Source organism: Octopus sinensis, linkage group LG18, assembly GCF_006345805.1.
Source record: "Octopus sinensis linkage group LG18, ASM634580v1, whole genome shotgun sequence".
Classification (NCBI taxonomy): Eukaryota; Metazoa; Mollusca; class Cephalopoda; order Octopoda; family Octopodidae; genus Octopus; species Octopus sinensis.
In genome coordinates this window covers 49,790,109-49,814,959 of record NC_043014.1, presented here as the reverse complement: position 1 = coordinate 49,814,959, position 24,851 = coordinate 49,790,109, and the positions used below count along the sequence as shown (strand labels likewise).

General features: G+C 40.4%; 1 protein-coding gene across 1 annotated transcript in view; it reads right to left on the bottom strand.

The window, feature by feature from the left end:
• LOC115221366 (guanine nucleotide-binding protein G(s) subunit alpha) overlaps nt 1-24,851 on the bottom strand; it is a 171,125-nt gene that overhangs the window by 100,435 nt on the left and 45,839 nt on the right. Inside the window, exon 4 of the mRNA XM_029791539.2 lies at nt 5,460-5,579. Within this exon, the coding sequence (XP_029647399.1) occupies nt 5,460-5,579 (120 nt within the window). The remainder of the gene's footprint in view (nt 1-5,459; nt 5,580-24,851) is intronic.

Below are 24,851 nucleotides of genomic sequence, written 5' to 3'. Positions count from 1 at the left end.
AGGAGGAAAGCAGGTGTCTTCAAAGGGGAGACCCATTTTGAATGCTTACAACATAGTGGTATTAAGTGAAAGAACTGCCAAAGTGGAGGCATTAAGCAAGGAGACATACAAGTCTAGCATCCAATGAATTAATTATCAAATATAAATAGATCAACGATACATGCTGTTTCCTTCTTCTAACCCATGCCAGCATGCAAAACGATGCTAAAAGATGAAGATCTTTGGTTTTCTTTCAGATAAAAATAACACCTGTTGTCCACCATCTCCACCATTACACTGACCTCCACCTGACACAAATAGCACACCTGTTTCTACTTCCTACTCTTCCCCATCCAGCAGATCCGTCTTCCTTCTTCAAAAAAGAAACCCTTTAAAAATTATTTCTCCATCTATAGGAGAGGGGCTTTCTCCATCCGGGTTGCGGATCCATGGATTAAGCTGCCGGATGAGATAGTGAAGATGCCGACGACTGCTCGGTTCAAAGTCTCCCTTGACCACAAGTGGCCTGAACTCTTTGCATGAACACCACCCTGTACATAACTCCATGTCCCCCTACATGGCCTTGCTTTTTGCTTTTTGAGCCAAAAAATTAACTAACTATATTTTTCCTAAACCCATATGAACTACATCAAACTTGCCAACGAAGTGAAAGAGCAGCCAAATCTTTCTCAAATCACCCCTTAGCATCTTTGAAGAAGGAAGAATGGCTGGAGAATTGAATGTGAGGTATTAAGAGAGAAAACACAGAAGGAGGGGCTCACGGTGAATCTGAGTGAAGAGAGTTTGCATGGCTGGTTGGGAGGACCAAAGGCTGTTAAGTTAAGATAATTTTTTGGCTCAAAAAGCAAGGCCATGTAGGGGGGACATGGAGTTATGTACAGGGAGGGTGTTCATGCAAAGAGTTCAGGCCATTTCTGGTCAAGAGAGACTTTGAACCGAGCGGTCGTCGGCATCTTCACTATCTCATCCGGCATCTTCACTATCTTGTTCCACGGATCTGCAACCCGGACAGAGAAAGCCCCTTGCCTTCGATTGAGATGAAATCGTCGCAGATAGAGCTTTTCGGAGAGACCCCGCAGCCGACGCTCTGGAGCAGGAGTGAAGAACAGCTCTTTCGAGAGTGGTAGGAGAGACAGAGAGAGAGAGAGAGGGAGAGAGGGAGAAAATGGTATTTGTGAGACAGTGGTTGTAGTGTGTTGATTGTGCGAATCTAGTTATTAACCTATCTTTTGAACGCAGTCTGAAGTGTTTATCTGTGCAACAGCAGTATCACCACAAATGTGAGAGCAAAGAGTTCAGCGTTGGTTGGCCTTATTTGAAACCAGTAAAGAATCAGCATTTGATGAGGATTCAGGTTTTTTCCTCATCCTAAACAGGAAATTCAAGTTCTTTAGTAATGTTATATAAAATATCGGCATGGGTTTGGCTGTATGGTACAGAAACTTGCTTCCTAATCACATGGTCTTGGGTTCAATGCTGCTGCAAGGCACCTTGGTCAAGTGTTTTCTGCTATGGCTTTGGATCGACCAAAGCCCTGTGAATGAATTTGGTAGATGGAAACTGAAAGAAGCCTGTCACTTGTGAGTGTGTGTGCTTATGTGTACTCTTGTCTTGGCATCATGTAATGAGTGTAAACAAGCATCACTGTCGTACAAGAGATGTTGTTTGCTTCTGAATATTAGTTTGGCCACAGAAAATATCACCTTGTTTGGCACCAAGTGAGAGTTGGTGACAGGAAGGGCATCCAATGTAGAAAATTTTGCCTCAGCAAATTCCATCTGACCCATGCATGCATGAATGAATAGGTGGAGGTTAAATGATATGTTGAAATGATTTTATATTCTTTGTCATGAGCACAAAGTGTGAGGACTCTAAAAAAAAAAATCCCACAAAATTCTGGCACCAGAATTTGAACTCACAACACATCGATGAATTGCCAGTTCAATAAATACATATGACTTTTGTGCATGAAGAGTACAGTAACCCCTCGCCATATCGCGGTTCACCTATCGCGCACTCAGTATATCACAGTTCACCTATCACACACCCAATACATTGCGGTTCAGCTATCGCGCATCCAATGCATCACGGTTTGACTATCATGCACTCAATATATCGTGGTTCACCTATCGCACACTTTCTACATCACGGTTTGCCTATCATGCACTCACATAGCAGATTTTTCTGGCCAATAAATGTAAATTCATATTGTGGACTTACATATCGTAGATCTTTATATGTTTTTAGATTTTAATTATTTCTGTGGGAGGTTTTGGAACATAACACCTGCAATGGTCAAGGGATTACTGTAGTTTGTCAATGTTTAACCCCAGGTCAAACATTCAGCCAAAAGGCTCCTGTTCCAATTGTGACCTGTCCATGTTTTCCCCAGGCACAATGCACCTAAGACTACATTATTTTGTATGTTTTTCTCTAAGACAAGTAGAACTGAGGAAAATTTGAGGAAACACAAAGAGCCTCTCACAGTGGCTTGAGAAAGACAGACAGACAGACAGAGAGAATAGGGGTTGCTGAGAAACAAAAGGTGTTGTTAGCTATGATCTAGCAGACCTATAATTAAAGGGGTTCCGGCTATGGCTAACCCATCCTTTTATGCCTATATAATACATTGTCCATCCTTCTTTGAAATTTAAGAAGTGATATGAGTGAGATTTTGCTGTTGTTTCTAGCTGAATTAAGTGACCACATAAGGAGAGATTCCCATGTTGGTTTGACCTGGGATATAGCCATATCTGATAAGAGAGTAGCAGGAGGAGGAGGAGGAGGCTGAAGAGAACGAACAGAAGGTGAATACAGGTGAAGAACAGGCCTCCACAGTCCCATCATGATGTAGAAACACGAAGGGAAGAATGGTGATGATGTAATTATAGAAATACATCACATACGTATCTCCATACATACACATACATACTGTGATGAAGGGCTATAGAAATGCAACACACTATTTTTAGCAGTCACGTCTATAAAAAGCACTAAAATTAGCTCATTTAAACACAAAATATAAACAAAAGATTTCGACACCTTTTGTTTCTCAGAATACAAACATCCACATTGTAAATCATCCATTTCTCTCTCCCCACCCCTCAACCACTCTCTCTCCACACACACACACAAGCAACTTGTGTTTCAATCATTGGACTGCAACCATGCTGGGGCACTGCCTTGATCAATAACAAATACAAGATCAATAACAAATACAAGAATATTATTGAAAATATTGTTGTATTTAGGAATGGTCATTTTGCCAGTTTAGCCACTAAAAACACACGCACTATATATTTGGTGTTACTTTGCTTCAGCGTCATTTATTTTTAAATTAATCTTAATCTTATTTTGGCCAGAGTTCTTTCGTCACACTCCTGTGACCTCATCAGTGGTCCTTTGCTTTCTTCTTTCTTATTTGTGTCTCTCCTTACTAGTTAGAAGAGACACAAATAAGAAAGAAGAAAGCAAAGGATAGTGTGTGCGTGTGTTTTTATTGGCTAAACTGGCAAAATGACCATTCCTAAATACAACAATATCTGTTTCAATATGCGATTTCACATCAAAAATCTTGCAAAACAAATATATATATTATTAAAAATATTTACAATCAAATAACACATGCATAAAAAAGAAACAAAAATAATAATAATAATAATAATAATAATAGCTCAATACCACAGATTTGCTTGTCAGTTGTTTGACCATAACCAATTGAGCATGTCCCTTAGTGGCTGACGATATGTGCATCTCTGATCATGAGTAGAAGTAGTGGGGGAGCATCATAGCCATGTGTTGAGGAATTCTTTGGGGTTTGAATAATTCACCTCTGGAAACATGGGTGGTTCTTTCAACATCCTTAAACAACCCTTATTCAGGGACCTTTTGAGCGGGATGGGCTACTCGACCTGAAGAAAATTCTAACTGGGCCCCACCTGCAAGGTCATGCACTGTATATCTTGATGTGAGATCACCATGTCGCGCACATATGGTTGTGATGCATGTGCCTAGTGTACCCTTATCAGATGGGTAATCATGATGGGTATACTGGGCTTTGTATATTTTACCCCAGTGTCACTTTGATGGCATGCATTGCTCTCTCACTCAATAATAATAATAATAATAATAATAATAATTTCAAATTTTAGCACAAGGCCAGCAATTTTCAGAGGCAGTTGTAAGTCGATTGCATCGACCCCAGTGCTCAACTGGTACTTATTTCATCGACCCCCGAAAGGACAAAAAGCAAAGTCGACCTCAGTGGGATTTGAACCCAGAATGTAAAGATGGAAGGAAAGGCTGCTAATTAGTCTGATATGCTAACAATTCTGCCAGCTTGCTGTCTTGATGATGATGATGATGATAATAATAATAATAATAATACTTTCTACCATAGGCAAAGGGCATGAAACTTTGGGGGGAGGGGGATATTGACCTCAGTGAGTAACTGGTACTTAGTCCATCAATCTCAAAAGGATGAAAGGCAAAGTCGACCTCAGCAAAATTTGAACTCAGAATGTATGTAATAATAATAATAATAATAATAAAAATAATAATAATAATAATAATAATAATAATAATAATAGCAATAATAATAATAATAATGATAATAGTAATAATGATAAAAGTTAAAATAATAATAATAATAATAATGATAATAGTAATAATAATGATAATAAGAGTAGTAGTAGTAATAATGAGAATAATAATAATAATAATAATAATAATAATAATAATAATAATAATGATAATAATAATAATAATAATCTTTTCTACTAAAGGCACAGAGCCTGAATTTTTTTGGTGGGGATTGGTGGGAGAGGGGGAATAGACAATTACATTGACCCCAGTGTTTCCATTGTAGTTAATTTATTGACCCCTAAAAAGATGAAAGGCAAAGTTGACCTCGATGGAATTTCAACTCAGAACATAAAGCATCTTCCCCAGTGTGCTAACGATTCTGACAGCTCACCACCTCCATGAGGATAATAATAATAATAATAATAATAATAATAATAATAATAATAATAATAATAATATTATTATAATAATAATAATAATAGGCGCAGGAGTGGCTGTGTGGTAAGTAGCTTGCTAACCAACCACATGGTTGCGGGTTCAGTCCCACTGCGTGGCATCTTGGGCAAGTGTCTTCTGCTATAGCCCCGGGCCGACCAATGCCTTGTGAGTGGATCTGGTAGACGGAAACTGAAAGAAGCCTGTCGTATATATGTATATGTGTGTGTGTGTGTCCCCTAGCATTGCTTGACAACCGATGCTGGTGTGTTTACGTCCCCGTCACTTAGCGGTTCGGCAAAAGAGACCCGATAGAATAAGTACTGGGCTTACAAAGAATAAGTCCCGGGGTCGATTTGCTCGACTAAAGGCAGTGCTCCAGCATGGCCGCAGTCAAATGACTGAAACAAGAATAAAAGAATAAAGATTGTAAGACTTACTGCAGGATAATCAAAATCTTGTTGGCTAGCAATTTCTTGTATGTAGTTGACATGGTGCATTAAACTTGAGTCATCTAACTCTACAGGTGGATTTAATGTACTCATAGCTCCAGTGATAGTCTGAAAGAGATGGAGAATACAAGAGATAAGATATAGGCACAAACACATTTATACATATCGAGATGAGAGGTAAACAGATAAATTATATACAGACACAGACGACTATCTATACATGCAGAAACGTACATTCTCATCTGGAAATTAAGTAGGTAAGATATATATATATATATACACACACAGTAGGTAAGATATATATATATACACACAGAATAAGTACTGGGCTTACAAAAGAATAAGTCCCAGGGTCGAGTTGCTCGATTAAAGGCAGTGCTCCAGCATGGCCACAGTCAAATGACTGAAACATGTAAAAGAGTAAAAAGAGTACACAAATCTACATATACATACATGTATGTAATTATTTATATGGGAATGAAACGTGTGTGTATGTGTGTGTACAAACAAAAAACAACAAAAGACGAAGACATGTTGTGTAGACAACAAACAGGTGTATTAGTATAACACTTGGGAATTGTAAAAGTCTTTAACGTTTCGAGCCTATGCTCTTCCACAGAAAGAAACACAGAAAGAAACAAGGAGAGAAAATAAAGAATGTGTAGTGGCTAATGATCTATCATGGTGAATGCCAGACAGAAGGGTCACACAGGAGAGTTAGGGAGAAGGGGAGATAATAAAGTGGTGGTGATCCCAAAATGAAGGTGTGCATGAGTGTGTGTAAAAGAATTTGTATGTGCATATATATTATTCTGTGTATGTATGTATGTATGTATATATACATGTGAGTGAATATTCAGATATGAACTGGCCGTTGCCAGTGCAGCCTCCACTGTCTTCTGTGCCGGTGGCACATAAAAAGCACCATCCGAACGTGGCCGATGCCAGCACCGCCTTGACTGGCTTCTGTGCCGGTGGCACATAAAAAAGCACCAACCGATCGTGGCCGATGTCAGACCCCTCTGGCACCTGTGCAGGTGGCACGTAAAAAGCACCCACGACACTCACGGAGTGGTTGGCGTTAGGAAGGGCATCCAGCTGTAGAAACACTGCCAGATCAGACTGGAGCCTGGGGCAGCTCCTGGCTCCCCAGACCCCGGTCGAACCGTCCAACCCGTGCTAGCGCGGAAAACGGACGTTAAACGATGATGATGATGATGATGATGAATACTCATAAAGATATTATTGTTAATATTATCCACGGTAAAGATAATATATTGATAACAATAACAGCAATAATATAGACGGTTACAGGTATTATATACCATCAAATAGCTATAAAAGTGAAAATTAGCACTAAGCATAAGGACACACTGGGTGTCTACCCTGTTTAGAAATAGTCAAAAAACCCCAATAAACCAGATTCTTTTATTCCCGAGTGTTATACTAATACATCTGTTTGTTGTCTACACCACCTGTCTTCGTCTTCTGGTTTTTTTTTTTTGTGAATTCTCCCTATATATATAAAGTTAATCTAAACATGAAAACACAAAGAGAAAACACAACAACGCGAGGATGTGGAACAAATATAGTATTATTGGGACGCTCAGGAAAGAAGGGAAGAAAAAGGGTTTAACGTTTCGAGCGGAGCTCTTCGTCGGAAACATAGGAGAAGGAAAGATCCAGAGAAGGGAAGACAGAGGAAAAAAAATCGCCAACGGTACACACGCGGTCACATATATATATTGCAGTTCCAAGTAATGCTGATTTTTGGTAGCTGAGTGCTGATACTTCCAAGTGTGCCAATTACTAATTGGTGTCACGTCTACTCCCCTCGTTAACCATAACCTTCATATTTCCCACTTCAAACCATCATAGCTGTTCAGTTTTTGTCTCTTCCTTTCTCTTTGATCTTGTTGTCACCAGGATATGTTACACCATGCAAGCCCTTTCTTTTGTCCTTCACCACAACAATGTCTGGTTTCCGATGTCAGATCAGGTGGCTGCACTGAATCATTGCATCCCACAGGATTTTGCAATCTTCATTCTCGTGTGACTCTGTTCTGAAAAGTTATTTCATGTGAACATGGGAATTTTGAGTATATATTATTAATATTACGGAGATGTACTCGCATAGCAAGTAATTTGATCTGAGATCGTGTGCTGAAACGAAAACAATTGCAGCGTGGAAGGTGTTTATAAGCCATTTAAGAAACACACAAAAGCCGTTCGATTCACTTCAACATTTAAGTTTAATTTGTCAAAATATTTTCGTCGCTAAAATCCGCGACCTGTTCACTGACAAAAATCCGTGCTGCATTGCAATTGTTATTATTAATATTATTGTTATTAAATAATAACCGTGCTGGTGGCATGTAAAAAGCACCATCCGAACATGGCAGATGCCAGCGCCGCCTGACTGGCATCAGTGTCGGTGACACGTAAAAAGCACCCACTATACTCATGGAGTGGTTGGTGTTAGGAAGAGCATCCAGCTGTAGAAAAACTGCCAGATTAGACTGGAGCCTGGTGCAGAGCCTCCCGGCTTCCCAGACCCCGGTCGAACAGTCCAACCCATGCTAGCATGGAAAACAGACGTTAAACAAAGATGATTATTATTATTATTATTATATTATTATTATTATTAAACTGAAAGAAGTCCATTGTGTATGTGTTTGAGCATACTCTTGCCTTGACATGATGTGATGTAAATGAGCATCACCATCCTATAAGCAGTGTCAGGGCAAGGGGAAGTATAACCTTGTTTAGAAGGCAAGCTACTGGAATGACATCTGGCCATTGAAAATCTGCCTCAATGAATTCTGTCTGACCCACAGAAGCATGGAAAAGTGGACATTATAACAACAATAATGATGATGATGAAGATGATGAAGATGACAATGATATAGTGTTTATACTGAATTTGTATTTGATTATTTTAGATTAATCTGTGTTAACCCTTTAGCATTTAAGACAGCCATATCTGGCCCAAATATTCCAGCCGTTTTATGTCCAAACTGGCCAGATCCACCCTCTCACACCTAACACACAATGTCATTCTAAAAGTAAACAATTGTAAATAGGTGCAGGAGTGGCTGTGTGGTAAGTAGCTTGCTTACCAACCACATGGTTCTGGGTTCAGTCCCACTGCGTGGCACCTTGGGCAAGTGTCTTCTACTATATCCTTGGGCCAACCAAAACCTTGTGAGTGGATTTGGTAGGCGGAAACTGAAAGAAGCCCGTCGTATATATGTATATATATATGTATGTGTATATGTTCGTGTGTCTATGTTTGTCCCCCCAACATCGCTTGACAACCGATGCTGGTGTGTTTACGTCCCTGTAACTTAGCGGTTCGGCAAAAGAGACCGATAGAATAAGTACTAGGCTTCCAAAGAATAAGTCCTGGGGTCGATTTGCTCGACTAAAGGCGCAGCTCCAGCATGGCCACAGTCAAATGAGTGAAACAAGTAAAAGAGGTAAAAGTGGTAATCAAATCTTTAAAATCCAAAATCCACAGGAGCAATCCATGATGAATTCAAAACAATATGGATAAATAAGTATCATATTTGACAGAGGAATCTGAACATTAAAGGGTTAATTATATTAGATACATTCACCAAATACAAGTTTTTAGTTGGAAATATTTGTGACAGTCAGCTCGAGTTACAGTAAGAGGCGTACAAAGATTTATTAGGTGTACTGGGTTACGGGTTGACCAACCTGTCTGTGGTAAACATTTGCATCACATTTTATCCTCTAGTATAAGCCGAACTTATACTTTCGAGGCGGCGAGCTGGCAGAACCGTTAGCACGCCGGGCGAAATGCGTAGCCGTATTTCGCCTGTCGTAACATTCTGAGTTCGAATTCTGCCGAGGTCGATTTGCCTTTCATCCTTCCGGGGTCGATAAATTAAGTACCAGTTACGCACTGGGGTCGATATAATCGGTTTAATCCCTTTGTCTGTCCTTGTTTGTCCCCTCTGTGTTTAGCCCCTTGTGGGCAGTAAAGTAATAGGTATTTCGTCTGCCGTTATGTTCTGAGTTTAAATTCCGCCAAGGTCGACTTTGCCTTTCATCCTTTCGGGGTCGATAAATTAAGTACCAGTTACGCACTGGGGTCGATGTAATCGACTTAATCCCTTTGTCTGTCCTTGTTTGTCCCCTCTGTGTGTAGCCCCTTGTGGGTAGTAAAGAAATATATATATATATATATATATATATATATATATATATATACGACAGGCTTCTTTCAGTTTCCGTCTACCAAATCCACTCGCAAGGCATTGGTCCGCCCCGGGGCTATAGCAGAAGACACTTGCCCAAGATGCCACACAGTGGGACCGAACCCGGAACCCTGTGGTTGGTTAGCAAGCTACTTACCACACAGCCACTCCTACGCCTGCAATTTACCGTATAAGGACACGAGATATCTCACCTCCTGGATAAGACACTAGTCTATAGCTGGTAACACTACAAAAGTTTACTGTTTATCGTATAGTTCTATAACTGGTTAAAACCAACAACAGAAAACGAATGTGTACTAACTTCCCTGTTTCACAGTAACACGTTGTACAATGAATGCATTGTCTCACTGTGTACACAATTCCCCTTTATACAATCAGACACCTGTACTGGATTGGAATGCAATACCTGAGTTGGCAGTCCAACTTTATATATTTGTTTTGTTTAGTGTCATTTTTTTTTTTTCTCTTGCTAGCATGGCTTAACACACGCACACAAACACACATGCGCGCACATGTATGAAAATACACATGCATATGCACACAAACACACACTCAGACACACAGCCACACACACACACGCACGCACACACACACATACATGCACACAGCCACACACACACGCACGCACACATACACACACACACACGCACACGAACTCACACACATACAGCCACACACACGCACACTCACACACAGCCACACACACATACACACACATTCACGCACATACACACACACAGCCACACACACACACGCACACATACACACACACACACGCACACACATTCACGCACATACACACACACACAGCCACACACACACACGCACACATACACACACACACACGCACACGCACTCACACACATACAGCCACACACATACAGCCACACACACACGCACACTCACACACAGCCACACACACATACACACACATTCACGCACATACACACACACACAGCCACACACACACACGCACACATACACACACACAGCCACACACACACACACACACTCAGACACAATTTGGAGTCAAATAACATTTAGTTTCATAACCTAGCAACACCAACTGCTGTGGATTGTTGTCCTTGAGCAGTTGAACTAGACATGTGTGTATGCATGTGTGTGTATATATATGTGTGTGTGTATATGTGCACATGTATCTTTGTATATGTGTGCGTCTGTGTGTGCACATAAAGGTGAATACTATGTGAGTGTGAGACAAATTGTATCTATGTGTGCATGCATGAACGTACTTGCATATGTACGTGAGCTAAAATCAGAAATGTTACTAACGAAGAACTCGACTCAGGCCTTCTCTCACAGTTAGTACTATTACAATATACTAGTTATAAAAAGGCGGCGAGCTGGCACAAACGTTAGCACGCCGGGCGAAATGCGTAGCCGTATTTCGTCTGCCGTTACGTTCAGAGTTCAAATCACGCCGAGGTCGACTTTGCCTTTCATCCTTTCGGGGTCGATAAATTAAGTACCAGTTAAGCACTGGGGTCAATGTAATCGACTTAATCCGTTTGTCTGTCCTTGTTTGTCCCCTCTATGTTTAGCCCCTTGTGGGTAATAAAGAAACAAATATACTAGTTATAATATAGTAGTTAGTTATAAACAGCTTTAATACAGAAATTGTAATGTAATAGTTAGTGCAGTTTTAATATAGTAGTTTTAGAAATTGATGCTCAATAATTATATTGCGGTTTTAGTAATATAGTTCTGAAATAGTTACAATAAGTCATAGTGGAGGCGCAATGGCCCAGTGGTTAGGGCAGCGGACTCGCGGTCGTAGGATCGCGGTTTCGATTCCCAGACCAGGCGTTGTGAGTGTTTATTGAGCGAAAACACCGAAAAGCTCCACGAGGCTCCGGCAGGGGATGGTGGCGATCCCTGCTGTACTCTTTCACCACAACTTTCTCTCACTCTTTCTTCCTGTTTCTGTTGTACCTGTATTTCAAAGGGCCGGCCTTGTCACTCTCTGTGTCACGCTGAATATCCCCGAGAACTACGTTAAGGGTACACGTGTCTGTGGAGTGCTCAGCCATTTACATGTTAATTTCACGAGCAGGCTGTTCCGTTGGTCGGATCAACCGGAACCCTCATCATCATAACCGACGGAGTGCTTCCACCCATAATAAGTCATAAGGTAGTATAACCAGATAATGTTATCATTATCGTTTGGTGTATGTTTTCTATGCTGGCATGGGTTGGATGGTTTAAACTGAGGTCTAGAAGGCCAGTAGGTTGCACCAGGCTCCAATCTGATCTGGCAATGCTTCTACAGCTGGACGCCTTTCCTAACGCCAACCACTCCGAGAGTGTAGTGGGTGCTTTTCACGTGCCACTGGCAAAGGAGCCAGTCAGACGGACCTGACATTGATCACGTTTGGATGGTGCTTTTTACGTGCCACCAGCATGGGAGCCAGTCAAGGGGCTCTGACATCAGCCATGTTCGGATGGTGCTTTTTACATGCCACCAGCACGGGAGCCAGTCAGGGGGCACTACCTTATAATACACTATATTACCGTGGTTGTATTTATTATAATCATCATCATCATTTAATGTTTGCTTTCCATGCTAGCATGGGTTGGACGATTTTGACTGAGGGCTGGCAAACCAGATGGCTGCACCAGGCTCCAATCTTGATCTGGCAGAGTTTCTACAGCTGGATGCCCTTCCTAACGCCAACCACTCCAAGAGCGTAGTGGGTTCTTTTACATGCCACTGGCACGAAGGCCAGTCAGGTGGTACAGGCAACGGCCACGAAAAAAATCGTGTTTTTTTTTTTAACATGTCACCTGCACGCCTTACAAGTGCCAGTAAGGCGACACTGGTAACGATCACGCTTGAATGGTGCTTTTTACGTGTCACCGGCACGAACGCCAGTTAGCTGCTCTGGCAACGATCACGCTCAGATGGTGCTCTTAGCGCTCCACTAGCACGGATGCTAGTCATCGAATTTGATTTCGATTATGTACTAGTAATACAATAGTTATGTCTATATGATAGTTATAACATGTTTACAATACAAAAGTCATAATGTAGTTATAATATGGTTGTAATACACTACAGTTGTAATTATAACTGTACTGAAAGTCATACATCATCATGCACTTATTGCAATACAGTTATAATATACTATTTGTAATATAGTTATAAATACTAGTTGTAATATAATTGCTCAGGTTTGTTTTGACCCTTTAGAATTGGAATTTTTGAAAAGTAAAAATTTTGCATTATGTAGCTTGTTATTCTCTTTAAGTGAACATTTTTCTGGTTGAAATACACTGAAAAATGGCAACACAGCAGTCAAAAAATTGTAAATAATTGGGATTTTCATAGAAAAAAAGCACCTTTTTGATGTAAATAATTTTTGGTGTTAACATGGTCCGATTTGAATTTTTTCTTCTACGGAAGGAAGGGCAAACCTTCTTCTATCATACTCTCAATTTTGGTCAACTTACCCCACAGGGTCTCGGAGGAGATAGTGTTAGCTGAAGGCTACCAAACCTGCCACACACAGACAACTTCAGCTTTATATATATAGAGATTAGTCCATCATCCATCATCATTTAACATCTATTTTCCATGCAGACATGGGTTGGACGGCTTGCAAAGAGCTGGCAAGCCAGAGAGCTGCACCAGGTTCCCGTTGTGTGTTATGGCATTGTTCCTACAGCTTGATGCCCTTCGATAATGCCAACCAACCTAACAGAATATACTGGGTGCTTTTTATATGGCACCAGCAAAGGTGCTTTTCAGTTGGCACCAGCATACTTATCTATTATATCTATATTAGTTATATCGTAGTTCTAAGAAACTGATTTGATAATGTTTGGTTATTATAATCTAAATATATAAAGCTGAAGTTGTCTGTGTGTGACAGGTTTGGTAGCCTTCAACTAACACTATCTCCTCCAAGATCCTGCAAAGCAAGTTGACCAAAATTGAGAGTATGATAGAAGAAGGCTTGCTCTTCCTTCCATAGAAGAAAAAATTTAAATCGGACCATGTTAATGCCAAAAATTATTTACACCAAAAAGGTGCTTTTTTTCTATGAAAATCCCTATTTTTTACAAATTTTTGACTGCTGTGTCGCTATTTTTTGGTGTATTTCAACCAGAAAAATGTTCACTTAAAGAGAATAACAAGATACATAATGCAAAATTTTTACTTTTCAAAAATTCTAATTCTAAAGGGTCAAAACAAACCCAAGCAATACTGCTAGTTATTATAAAATGTGAATATGGAGAGTTGGAGCAGGAGAAAATTAGATGAGTATGAAATCACTGGACCACATGGGACAGATGGAGGCTACAGAGTAGAGCTATGATTAAAGACCGATTGATGTGGACAAATGGTGGACACGTGGGTGAGTGGACAGTGTGAGAGGGGTGGAGTTGTTGACATGGTAACAATAGAGAGACATGCAAAAATATCAAAACAAATGTAACAACACAATGTAGAAATACATATCTCTGATGCCTTCTCATCACTCCTACATCACTCATATCCTTATCACACTGTCCCTGCCATTATTCACATCCTTGTCACTCATCACTCCAGTGTTCAGCTCTTCAATGTTTATCTCTTCATCACTCACTTCTCTATCATTCATCGCTCCGTCATCTCCAATATTCATATCTGCAACACTCATCTAGCGTTCATCTTTCCATCACTCATCTCCCTGTCACTCATTATTACTCTGTTGTTCAGCTCTCTAATGTTCATCTGTCCATCACTTATCATTAGTCTCTCTGTCTGTCTGTCTCTAGTATTCAGTTCTCTAATGTTCATCTCATCATTCATCTCCCCATCACTCATCACTCCTTCACTTATCACTGCATCATTCATCTTTCCAGCCCCCACTCCTGCACAGCTCTCTAATGTTCTCTCCACCACTCATCTTTTTGTTTTATTCTACTGATGTAACTAAGGAAGCTATAACTGATACACAACATAACCACTCCTTCTGTACTATCAGTCATCACTCCTGCTCCTCCAGTCACTTGCTACTGACAGCCATCACTCACTCTTACCATTATCTACTTCCTTCACTCCTTCTCTCTCTCTCACTCTCTCATCCCAGTCATTCTGCTTTTACTACCTTTGCTCCCCTCACCTCACTCATCATTCTATTTACCTTCTTAGCTGCAATGTTTTCTTGAGGAGTGAGTACTCTCTAATCAAGTATAGATCAAGGCAACCTCACTAGTGCTGGTGCCACAATATAATACACAGAATGCCCTTCATAAAATCGTTGTAGTGCAAGTAAAGATAACATAGTGAAGACATTCAGCCTTTTCGAGTACACAACTAGCTAAGTGCTGACATCATTTCATCAGGGGACCATGATAAAATACACATAAAGTCCTCTGAGATCAGAGATAGGAAGGGCATGCAGCCATTGAAAACGAGCCAAATACAAGCCAGACAGGGTCCTGTGCCCCTCTACAACTGTCTCAAACCAGAACATGTCCAACCCATGCCGACATGGAAAGCAGATGTAAAAATGATAACAATGATGTGTGTGAGCTTGCATCTATTTAAATTTGTGATGAAGTTGACCAGTACGACAAATGCTTTTAACACACCAAGAAAAATTAATTTAACAGTTTTTGTTGTGTCTTTTTAAATGGTTAGAATGTCTGTCTGTCTGTCTCTTCTCTCTCTCCCCTTACGAGTATATATATATATATATATATACATATATATATATACATACATATACATACATATATATACATATATATATACATGTATATACATACATATATATACATACATGTATATGCATACATATATATACATACATATATATACATACATATATACATACATATACATACATACATATATACATACATATATACATACATATAATACATATATATACATATATACATACATATATATACATACATGTATATGCATACATATATATACATACATATATATACATATATACATACATATATATACATACATATACATACATACATATATACATACATATATACATACATATACATACATATACACATATATATATACATATATATATATACATATATACATATATATACATATACATACATATATACATACATATATACATATATATACATATACATACATATATATATATATATATACACATATATATATATATACATATATATACATACACATATATATACATATATATGCATACACATATATATACATATATATACATACACATATATATACATATATATACATACACATATATATACTTATATACATACATATATACATATATATATAATGAATTAATAAACAGTACTTGTAGAAGATGCTTCAACTATTTTAACTATGCGCACGCACACACACACACACACACGTGTATGTATGCATGTATGTATGTGTCTGTGTGTGTGTATGTATGTGTGCATTAAAAGGAGGATCAAATCAACAACCAAACACAAACACAGCTAACCTTTACTGTACTCAGACAATGTTTAAATTATGTCCTGAATGTTGCTATTTTTAGACGATTCAAAGTTCATAGTTATTTCAGTAGCAACTAACAATGGCTTAGTTATTTAGCTTTCTACACTGAATCTCTCTCTCTCTCTCTCTCTTTCTCTCTCTCTCTGTCCGCACACACACATGCAATATATGTGTGTGTATTTATGTACATATATGTACGTGTGTGTGTGTGTGTGTGACATACATACATAAGAGAGATAATTATTTATTCATAGTTATGCGACATATGTGGAGACAGCTGGTTGGGTCAATAGGATGTCTAGGATGTCATACACACGCATGCATACTCACAACCTCACGCAAACACATACACACATGCATCAACACACACACACACACACACATTCGCATACACTGTCTCTCTCACACACACACACATGCACTCTCTATTTCTCTGTCTCTCTTACACACACACACACACACATACACATACACACACACATACACACACACACATACACATTTGCATACACTGTCTCTCTCACACACATGCACTCTCTATTTCTCTCTCTCTTACACACACACACATACACACACAGATACACACACACACACACACACACACAGCTGCAGCCAAAGTTCCTGTGCTGAAGCTGGTACTGTATTATGTAGCATCCGGTTTAGCAGCAATGGTGTGAGTGGAGTAACATGCCCAACATATTAACACTCGCAACATCTCCTCAGTCCAGTCAGCTGTCAACAGCTACCACCAGCCACACAGCCGAGATGGATATATCTGATTGACTAAGGACAAATGTTAAGTTTTCGAGACACTTAACACAATATATTTTACTTAGCCTTTGGTATGGCCAATCTGGAGCAAAAAGGCAATAATAACAGGCTTGCATTAGATAATGTTGTCCTAGATATGCAACGGCTGAATGTAAGATAGGATGGCCGTGGCTAGAACCCCTTTGGCCATAGGTCTACTGACTTTAGGACAGCAAGCTGACAGAACCGTTAGCATGCCGGGCGAAATGCTTAGCGGTATTTTGCCTACAGTTACATTCTGAGTTCAAATTCCGCCGAGGTCGACTTTGCCTTTCATCCTTTCGCGGTCAATTAAATAAGTACCAGTTACGCACTGGGTTAAAGCTGACTCGAGGCTAATCAATAATGAGGGACATTTTAGACAATATAGCCCAAGATAGATTATGTGAGAATCAAAAGAAAGGATGGTCACAACCGGAATGCCTTTGATCACAAGTCTGCTGTTTCAGAACTGACCTGGGGTTAAGAAATAACAGTCAGGACACATGAAATAATGTAGTCGTAGACAACAGGTAGAGTCAGGCCCAACAATGTGTGAACATTTGCAAACAACTGCTGGCAAATACTCAAGATGCCTGAGGACTGGTGAGCCAGATGGCTGCACCAGGCTCCATTCTGATCTGGCAGAGTTTCTACGGTTGGATGCTCTTCCTAATGCCAACCACCCTGAGAGTGTAGTGGGTGCTTTTATGTGCCACTGGCACGAGGGCAACGACCACGCACAAATATTGTTTTTCATGTGCCAGCAGCACATGTTCCACACACATACACTAACCCCTTATATATATATATATATATATATATATATATATATATATATATATATATATATATATATATATGGCTGTGTGGTAAGAAGCTTGCTTCTCAACCACATGTTTCTGTTTCAGTCCCACTGCGTGACACTTTGGGCAAGTGACAAATACTATTGCCTTGGGCCAACCAAACCCATATGAGTGGATCTGGTAGTCAGAAACTGAAAGAAACCTGTTGTATATACATATATACATACATACATACATATATATATATATATTTATATTTGTGTGGTTATGTTTGTCTGACATTGGTGTGTTTACATCCCCATAACTTAGCAGTTTAGCAAAAGAGAATGATAGAATAAGTACTAGGCTTACAAAGAATAAGTCTTGGGGTTGATTTGTTCGACTAAAGATGGTGCTCCATCATGGCTGCAGTCAAATAACTAAAACAAGAATACACACACACACACACACACACACACACAAACACATGTAGATAGCCTTGTGTCTACCTGGGTAAGCCAACAGAAACATCAGCATGCTGGACAAAATGCTTAGCAGCATTTTTCTGGCTTTACATTCCAAGGTCAACTTTGCCATTCATCCTTTCAGGATGATGAAATAAGTACCAGTTGAGCGCTGGGGGTCAATGAAACCAAAAACGAGACCCCCTCAACCAAAGTTTGAGACCCAGTGCCTATAGCAGAAAGGAGTGGTATTATTGAGAGGACAATGACTCAACAGACTAAGTAGAGAGTCAGACAAAATGCCTTGTGGTGTTTAGTACAACCCTTTACATTCTGAGTTTTAAATCCAGATGCGGCTGACTTTACTGTTCTTTCTGGAACCACAGAAGAAAGCAAAGATTAGTTAAGTACTGGGGAAAGTGGGGGGGAGGGAGTTTCAAGGTCATTTCATTGACCTCCATTCCAACCCCCATCAAAATACAGGGTTGGCCAAAATTCACCTGACAGTAAATCTAAAATTCCATAAATACTAACTTTAATTCTGTGTTGACTCGAACGGAAAAATGGTGTCGCTCAAGAAGGACTTCAGTTTGAACAATTTTCATGAGGGTTCATATTCAGATGCTTTTATTAAATTCATTCAGTCATTAAACATAAATAAATCTTGGAATTAAATAGTTTTGATTTACTGTCAGGTGACTTTTGACCACACCCTGTATGTGACCTTGAGATTATGTTGGAATTTGATATTTCATTAAAGATTTTATTTCTAAACTAGCAGTATCGCCCGGCATTGCTCGGATTTGTTTCGACCCTTTAGAATTGGAATTTTTGAAAAGTAAAAGTTTTGCATTATGTAGCTTGTTATTCTTTTTAAGTGAACATTTTTCTGGTTGAAATACACCGAAAAATGGCGACACAGCAGTCAAAAGATCGTAAAAAATAGGGATTTTCATAGAAAAAAAGCACCTTTTTGATGTAAATAATTTTAGGTCTTAATATGGTCCGATTCGAATTTTTTCTTCTATGGAATGAAGAGCAAACCTTCTTCTATCATACTCTCAATTTTGGTCAACTTGCGCCGCAGGATCTCGGAGGAGATAGTGTTAGTTGAAGGCTATCAAATTTGCCATACACAGACAACTTCAGTTTTATATATAGAGGGATTAGGAAATGTTTACAATGAATTATTGAATAAATGTTTTATTCTCTTTTGTTGTAGCATTCACCACACTTCCTCATCACCATCACCTACACCTCATCACTATACCATCATTATCACTGCCACCACCATGACCATCACCACTATCATCGTCACCAACACCACCGTTCCAATAATCCTTTCTACAATAGATACTAAAAGGCCTAAAGTTTTGTGGGAGGGCACACTAGTTGATTACATTGACCCTGAAAGGATGAAAGGCAAAGGTGACCTCAACACAATTTGAACTCAGAATGTAAAGACAGATGGATGAATTACTGAAAAGTATTTTGACCAACATGTTCACAATTCTGCTAACTCCCCACCCACATCATGGTTCTAATAATGATATACTGAACCATCTTATTGGGAGATCCACCCTCTTGAGAAGTTTGAGGCGTGTGTCCTCCGACACAACACATTTCTTCCCATTCTTCTTTGGTTTCTCCCTGCTTCTGGTGCCTTACATTGTCGGAGCAGAGACGGATCAGCTGGATCAGTACTGATCTCTCGGAGATGAAGCCAGGACGGAAGTTTTGCTGGACATGCCTATCAATACCGACACCAGTACAAGCACCACCACCACCACCACTGCCACAACTACTGACACATTCACCAATGGTATTTCTAAGGCAGCAAGCTGGCAGAAACGTTAGCAGAAAATCTACCCCAGAAAATTCCATCCAATCCATACAAGCATGGAAAAGTGGATGTTAAAACAACGATGATGATGTACGCTGAAACACATCCTGCCTGGGGTACCAGCAACCACAGGCTTGGCTCTGACCGCTCAGCCTCAGTATAAGGGCCTTTGTTTGCAAGGTGGTATAAGGTTTGCAAGGCAGCGAGCTGGCAGAATAGTTAGCACACGGGGCAAAATGCTTAGCGGTATTTCGTCCGTCTTACATTCTGAGTTCAAATTCCGCCAAGGTAGACTTTGCCTTTCATCCTTTCAGGGTCAATTAAATAAGTACCAGTTACGCACTGGGGTCGATATAATAGACTTAATACCTATGTCTGTCCCTGTTTCTCCTCTCTGTGTGTAGCCCCTTGTGGGTAGTAAAGAAATAGGTATTTGTCTGCCGCTACGTTCTGAGTTCAAATTCCGCCGAGGTCGACTTTGCATTTCATCCTTTCGGGGTCGATAAATTAAGCACCTGTTACGCACTGGGGGTCGATGTAATCGACTTAATCCGTTTGTCTGTCCTTGTTTGTCCTCTCTATGTTTAGCCCCTTGTGGGTAGTAAAGAAATAGGTATATCTACACTTACCTCCCACACTATCAGTGTCTATGACACCACCAATACCTAGAGCTACATCAATGATTACAATATCACCACGGTCAACACCCACACAAACACCAACAACACCGCAAACATCGACACCACTGCCACCAACAGCACAAAGACCTACATCACTAACCACTACCCACACCATGACCACCACCACGACCAGCAAGAAGAACTTTACACCAACGCTACATCAACACCAACACCGACACCACCATGACCACCACCATCTACAACAACGCTACACCAACACATCTACAACAATAACCGCATCAACAAGCACCGACAAGGCTACACCACCACCATCACTACCACCTACACCACCACCACCACTACTACCACCTACACCACCACCACTACCACCACCTGCACCACCACCACCACTACCACCTACACCACCACCACCACTACCACCTACACCACCACCACTACCACCACCTGCACCACCACCACCACTACCACCTACACCACCACTACCACCTACACCACCACCACCACTACCACCTACACCACCACCACTACTACCACCTAAACCACCACCACTACTACCACCTACACCACCACCACTACCACCACCTGCACCACCACCACCACTACCACCTACACCACCACCACCACTACCACCTACACCACCACCACCACTACCACCTACACCACCACCACTACTACCACCTAAACCACCACCACCACCACTACCACCTACACCACCGGCAATAACGGCAACACCAATACCAAGAGTACACAGACAGACTTTGAAAAATTAATCCTGTTTATCAGAAGAAAAATTTGAAATGCTTCATGTTGAAACTTAAGTTCTAGATAAATACACACACACACATGGATACATACATTCACACATGTATACACACTCACATATATCCTTACACAAATGGCCACACATTCATACTGATAGATATCACACACACAGACACACACATGTGCACTCCTCCTATACACACTGATTTCCCCATACAGACGCATGTAAACATACATAAATACATACATACCCTTACAGTCATATCCACATTCATACAGACAAGCACATACACACACACACATCTCGCACCGATCCCTCACAAGCATTACACCCATATGCTCACACACACAAACACACACACACATAAACATACATACACACACACACACGTATGTGAGTAAAATAAATTTGAAACTGCAAGGTGGAGAGAGAGAGAGAAAAAGAGAGGGAGAGAGAGGAAGAGAAAAAGAGAGGGAGAGAGAAGGAGAAAAAGAGGGAGAGAGAAAGAGGAAAAGAGAGGGAGAGAGAAAGAGGAAAAGAGAGGGAGAGAGAAAGAGGAAAAGAGAAAGGGAGAGAGAAAGAGAAAAAGAGAAAGGGAGAGAGAAAGAGGAAAAGAGGGGGAGAGAGAAAGAGAAAAAGAGAGGAAGAGAGAAAAGAAGAAAGGGAGAAGAGAAAGAGAAAAGAAGAAGGAGAGAGAAAAAGGAAAAAGAGAGGGAGAGAAGAGAAAAAGAGAGGAGAGAGAAAGAGGAAAAGAGAAGGAGGCGAGAAGGAGAAAAAGAGAAGGAGAGAGAAAGAGGAAAAGGAGAGAGGGAGAGAGAAGAGGAAAAGAGAGGGAGAGAGAAAGAGGAGGAAAAGAGAAGGAGAGCAGGAGAGAAAGAGAAAAAGAGAAAGGGGAGAGAGAGGAAAACAAAAAAGAGACAAAACAAGAGAAGAGGAGAAGAGGAGAAGAGGGAAGAAAGAGGAGAGAGGAGAAGAAAGAAAAAGAGAGGAAAAAAAAGAGGGGGAGAGGGGAGAGAGAAAGAGAAAAAGAGAGGAAGAGAGAAAGAGGAAAAGAAAGGGAGAGAGAAAGAGAAAAAGAGAAGGAGAGAGAAAGAGGAAAAGAGAGGGAGAGAGAAAGAGAAAAAGAGAGGGAGAGAGAAAGAGGAAAAGAGAAGGAGCGAGAAGGAGAAAAAGAGAAGGAGAGAGAAAGAGGAAAAGAGAGAGGGAGAGAGAAAGAGAGATAAATACACGGATTCAGATAGAAAGACAGACAAGCAGACAGACAGACAGACAGATAGAAACGTAAAATAAATATAAAAATGTAAACTCTGAATATCTAGTCTGAAACACTGATATCACTCTATAGGATATGTAACACTAACGAGTGGTTTTATATGGCTGAGTCAGATACAAGAAGGGCACATGACACAAACCACCTCCAAAACAGGAGCGATAGAGATTTCATGAACATCTGTGAAGTAATTGAGTTGAAATGAATTGAGAGAGTGGCTGCTAATGAAGGGCATCACTGGGTGTTACGGAGAGGAGAAACAACAGTATCGGCATGGGCAAATGATATCTGTTCATGTCTGTTTTTCTATTCTATTATGGATCAGATGAATATTATCATTGAAGCCTTACTTTGTTTTTAAAGCTGGATGTTTTTCCTGTTGCTAAACTTCACATTTTTACCCCCCCATCTCCAAATGGGTGAGCTTTTATTCCAGTTGTATTTGGGTGTGCAGAGCTAACAAACAATTTGTTGACAGAAGTAATGTCAACAAATTACACCGTTTGTAGCTGGGCCATGAAAATTGACATTTGTTGATGTCAACACAGACAGATAGAGAGATAGATAAAGAGATAGATAGAGACAGACAGACAGACAGATAGATAGATAGATCGATCGATAGATAGATGGATGGATGGATAGATAGATAGATAGATATAGACAGACAGACAAATAGATAGTTAGATAGAGACAGACAGATAGACACAATGGCCAACGAGTGGTTTTAAATTGGGAGATGGATTAAGTCTGCTATGCAACAGCAAGTGTAATCCATCAGAAGGGCTTCCACACAGTTTCCACCAACTCAATTTCACTCTCTGAGTTGGGATTGGTCTGCAGTTACGGTAGTGGCCACCCACTTGTAGCACAAGGGGTTGCATAAGATCAAATTCCTTAATAACACAGTTCTGTATGTATCTAGAACATTGTTGTTATAATAATAATAACAATAATAATAATAATAATAATCCTTTCTATTATAGGCACAAGGCCTGAAATCTTGGGGGAGGAGGTTAGTTGATTTCATTCACTGATACTTATTTTATTGACCCCTGAAAGGTCAAAAATCAAAGTTAGCCATGGCTGAATCTTGCCATCTTGCTGCTTTCACTACCTTGATGATGATGATGATGATGATGATAATTCTTTCTCATTTTTGGCACCAGGCCAGGAATATGAATGGAGGGGCAAGTCAGTTACATTGGTGCTAGTGTTTGTCGAGTACTTTATTTTATCAACCCCCAAAGGAGTGGAAGGCAAAGTTAGCCGTGGCAGAATTTGAACTCATAGCCTAACAAGGCAGAAGAAATGCCTCTAAGCGTTTTGTGCAACATGCAAACAGTTGCGCCACCTTGCCACCTTAATAGTAATTAAAATAATTATTTAGCCCACTTATGCATACCTTTCCTTCTTGTGACACAAACTCTACTTGTGAAGACCTGTTGAGGCAAGTGAAAATCAAAATCAAAATCGAATTTGATCAACATCAATGGAAATTGTAGCTGTGATACCAGTGCCGGTGGCACATAAGAGAATCATCCGAATGTGGCCGTTGCCAGCGCTGTCCCGACTGGCATCCATGCCAGTGGCATGTAAAAAGCACCATCCGATTGTGGCCATTGCCAGCCTGGACTGACCCCCATGCCGGTGGCACATAAAAAGCACCATCCGATCGTGGCCATTTGCCAGCCTCGTCTGGCCCCCGTGCTGGTGGCACGTAAAAAGCACCATCCGACCATGGCTGTTTGCCAGCCTCGTCTGGCACCTGTGCAGGTGGCACGTAAAAAGCAACCACTACACTCACGGAGTGGTTGGCGTTTGGAAGGGCATCCAGCTGTAGAAACACTGCCAGATCAGACTGGAGCCTGGTGCAGCCTTCTGGCTTCCCAGACCCCAGTTGAACCGTCCAACCCATGAAAAGCGGACGTTAAACAATGATGATGATGATGATTTCTAGTATAGGCATAACAGCTGAAATCCAAGAGGAGGGATTAGTAAATACCATTGATCCCCAGAACCTAACTACTACTTTATTTTATCAAACTCGGAAGGATGAAAGACAAAGTCAAGCTCAGG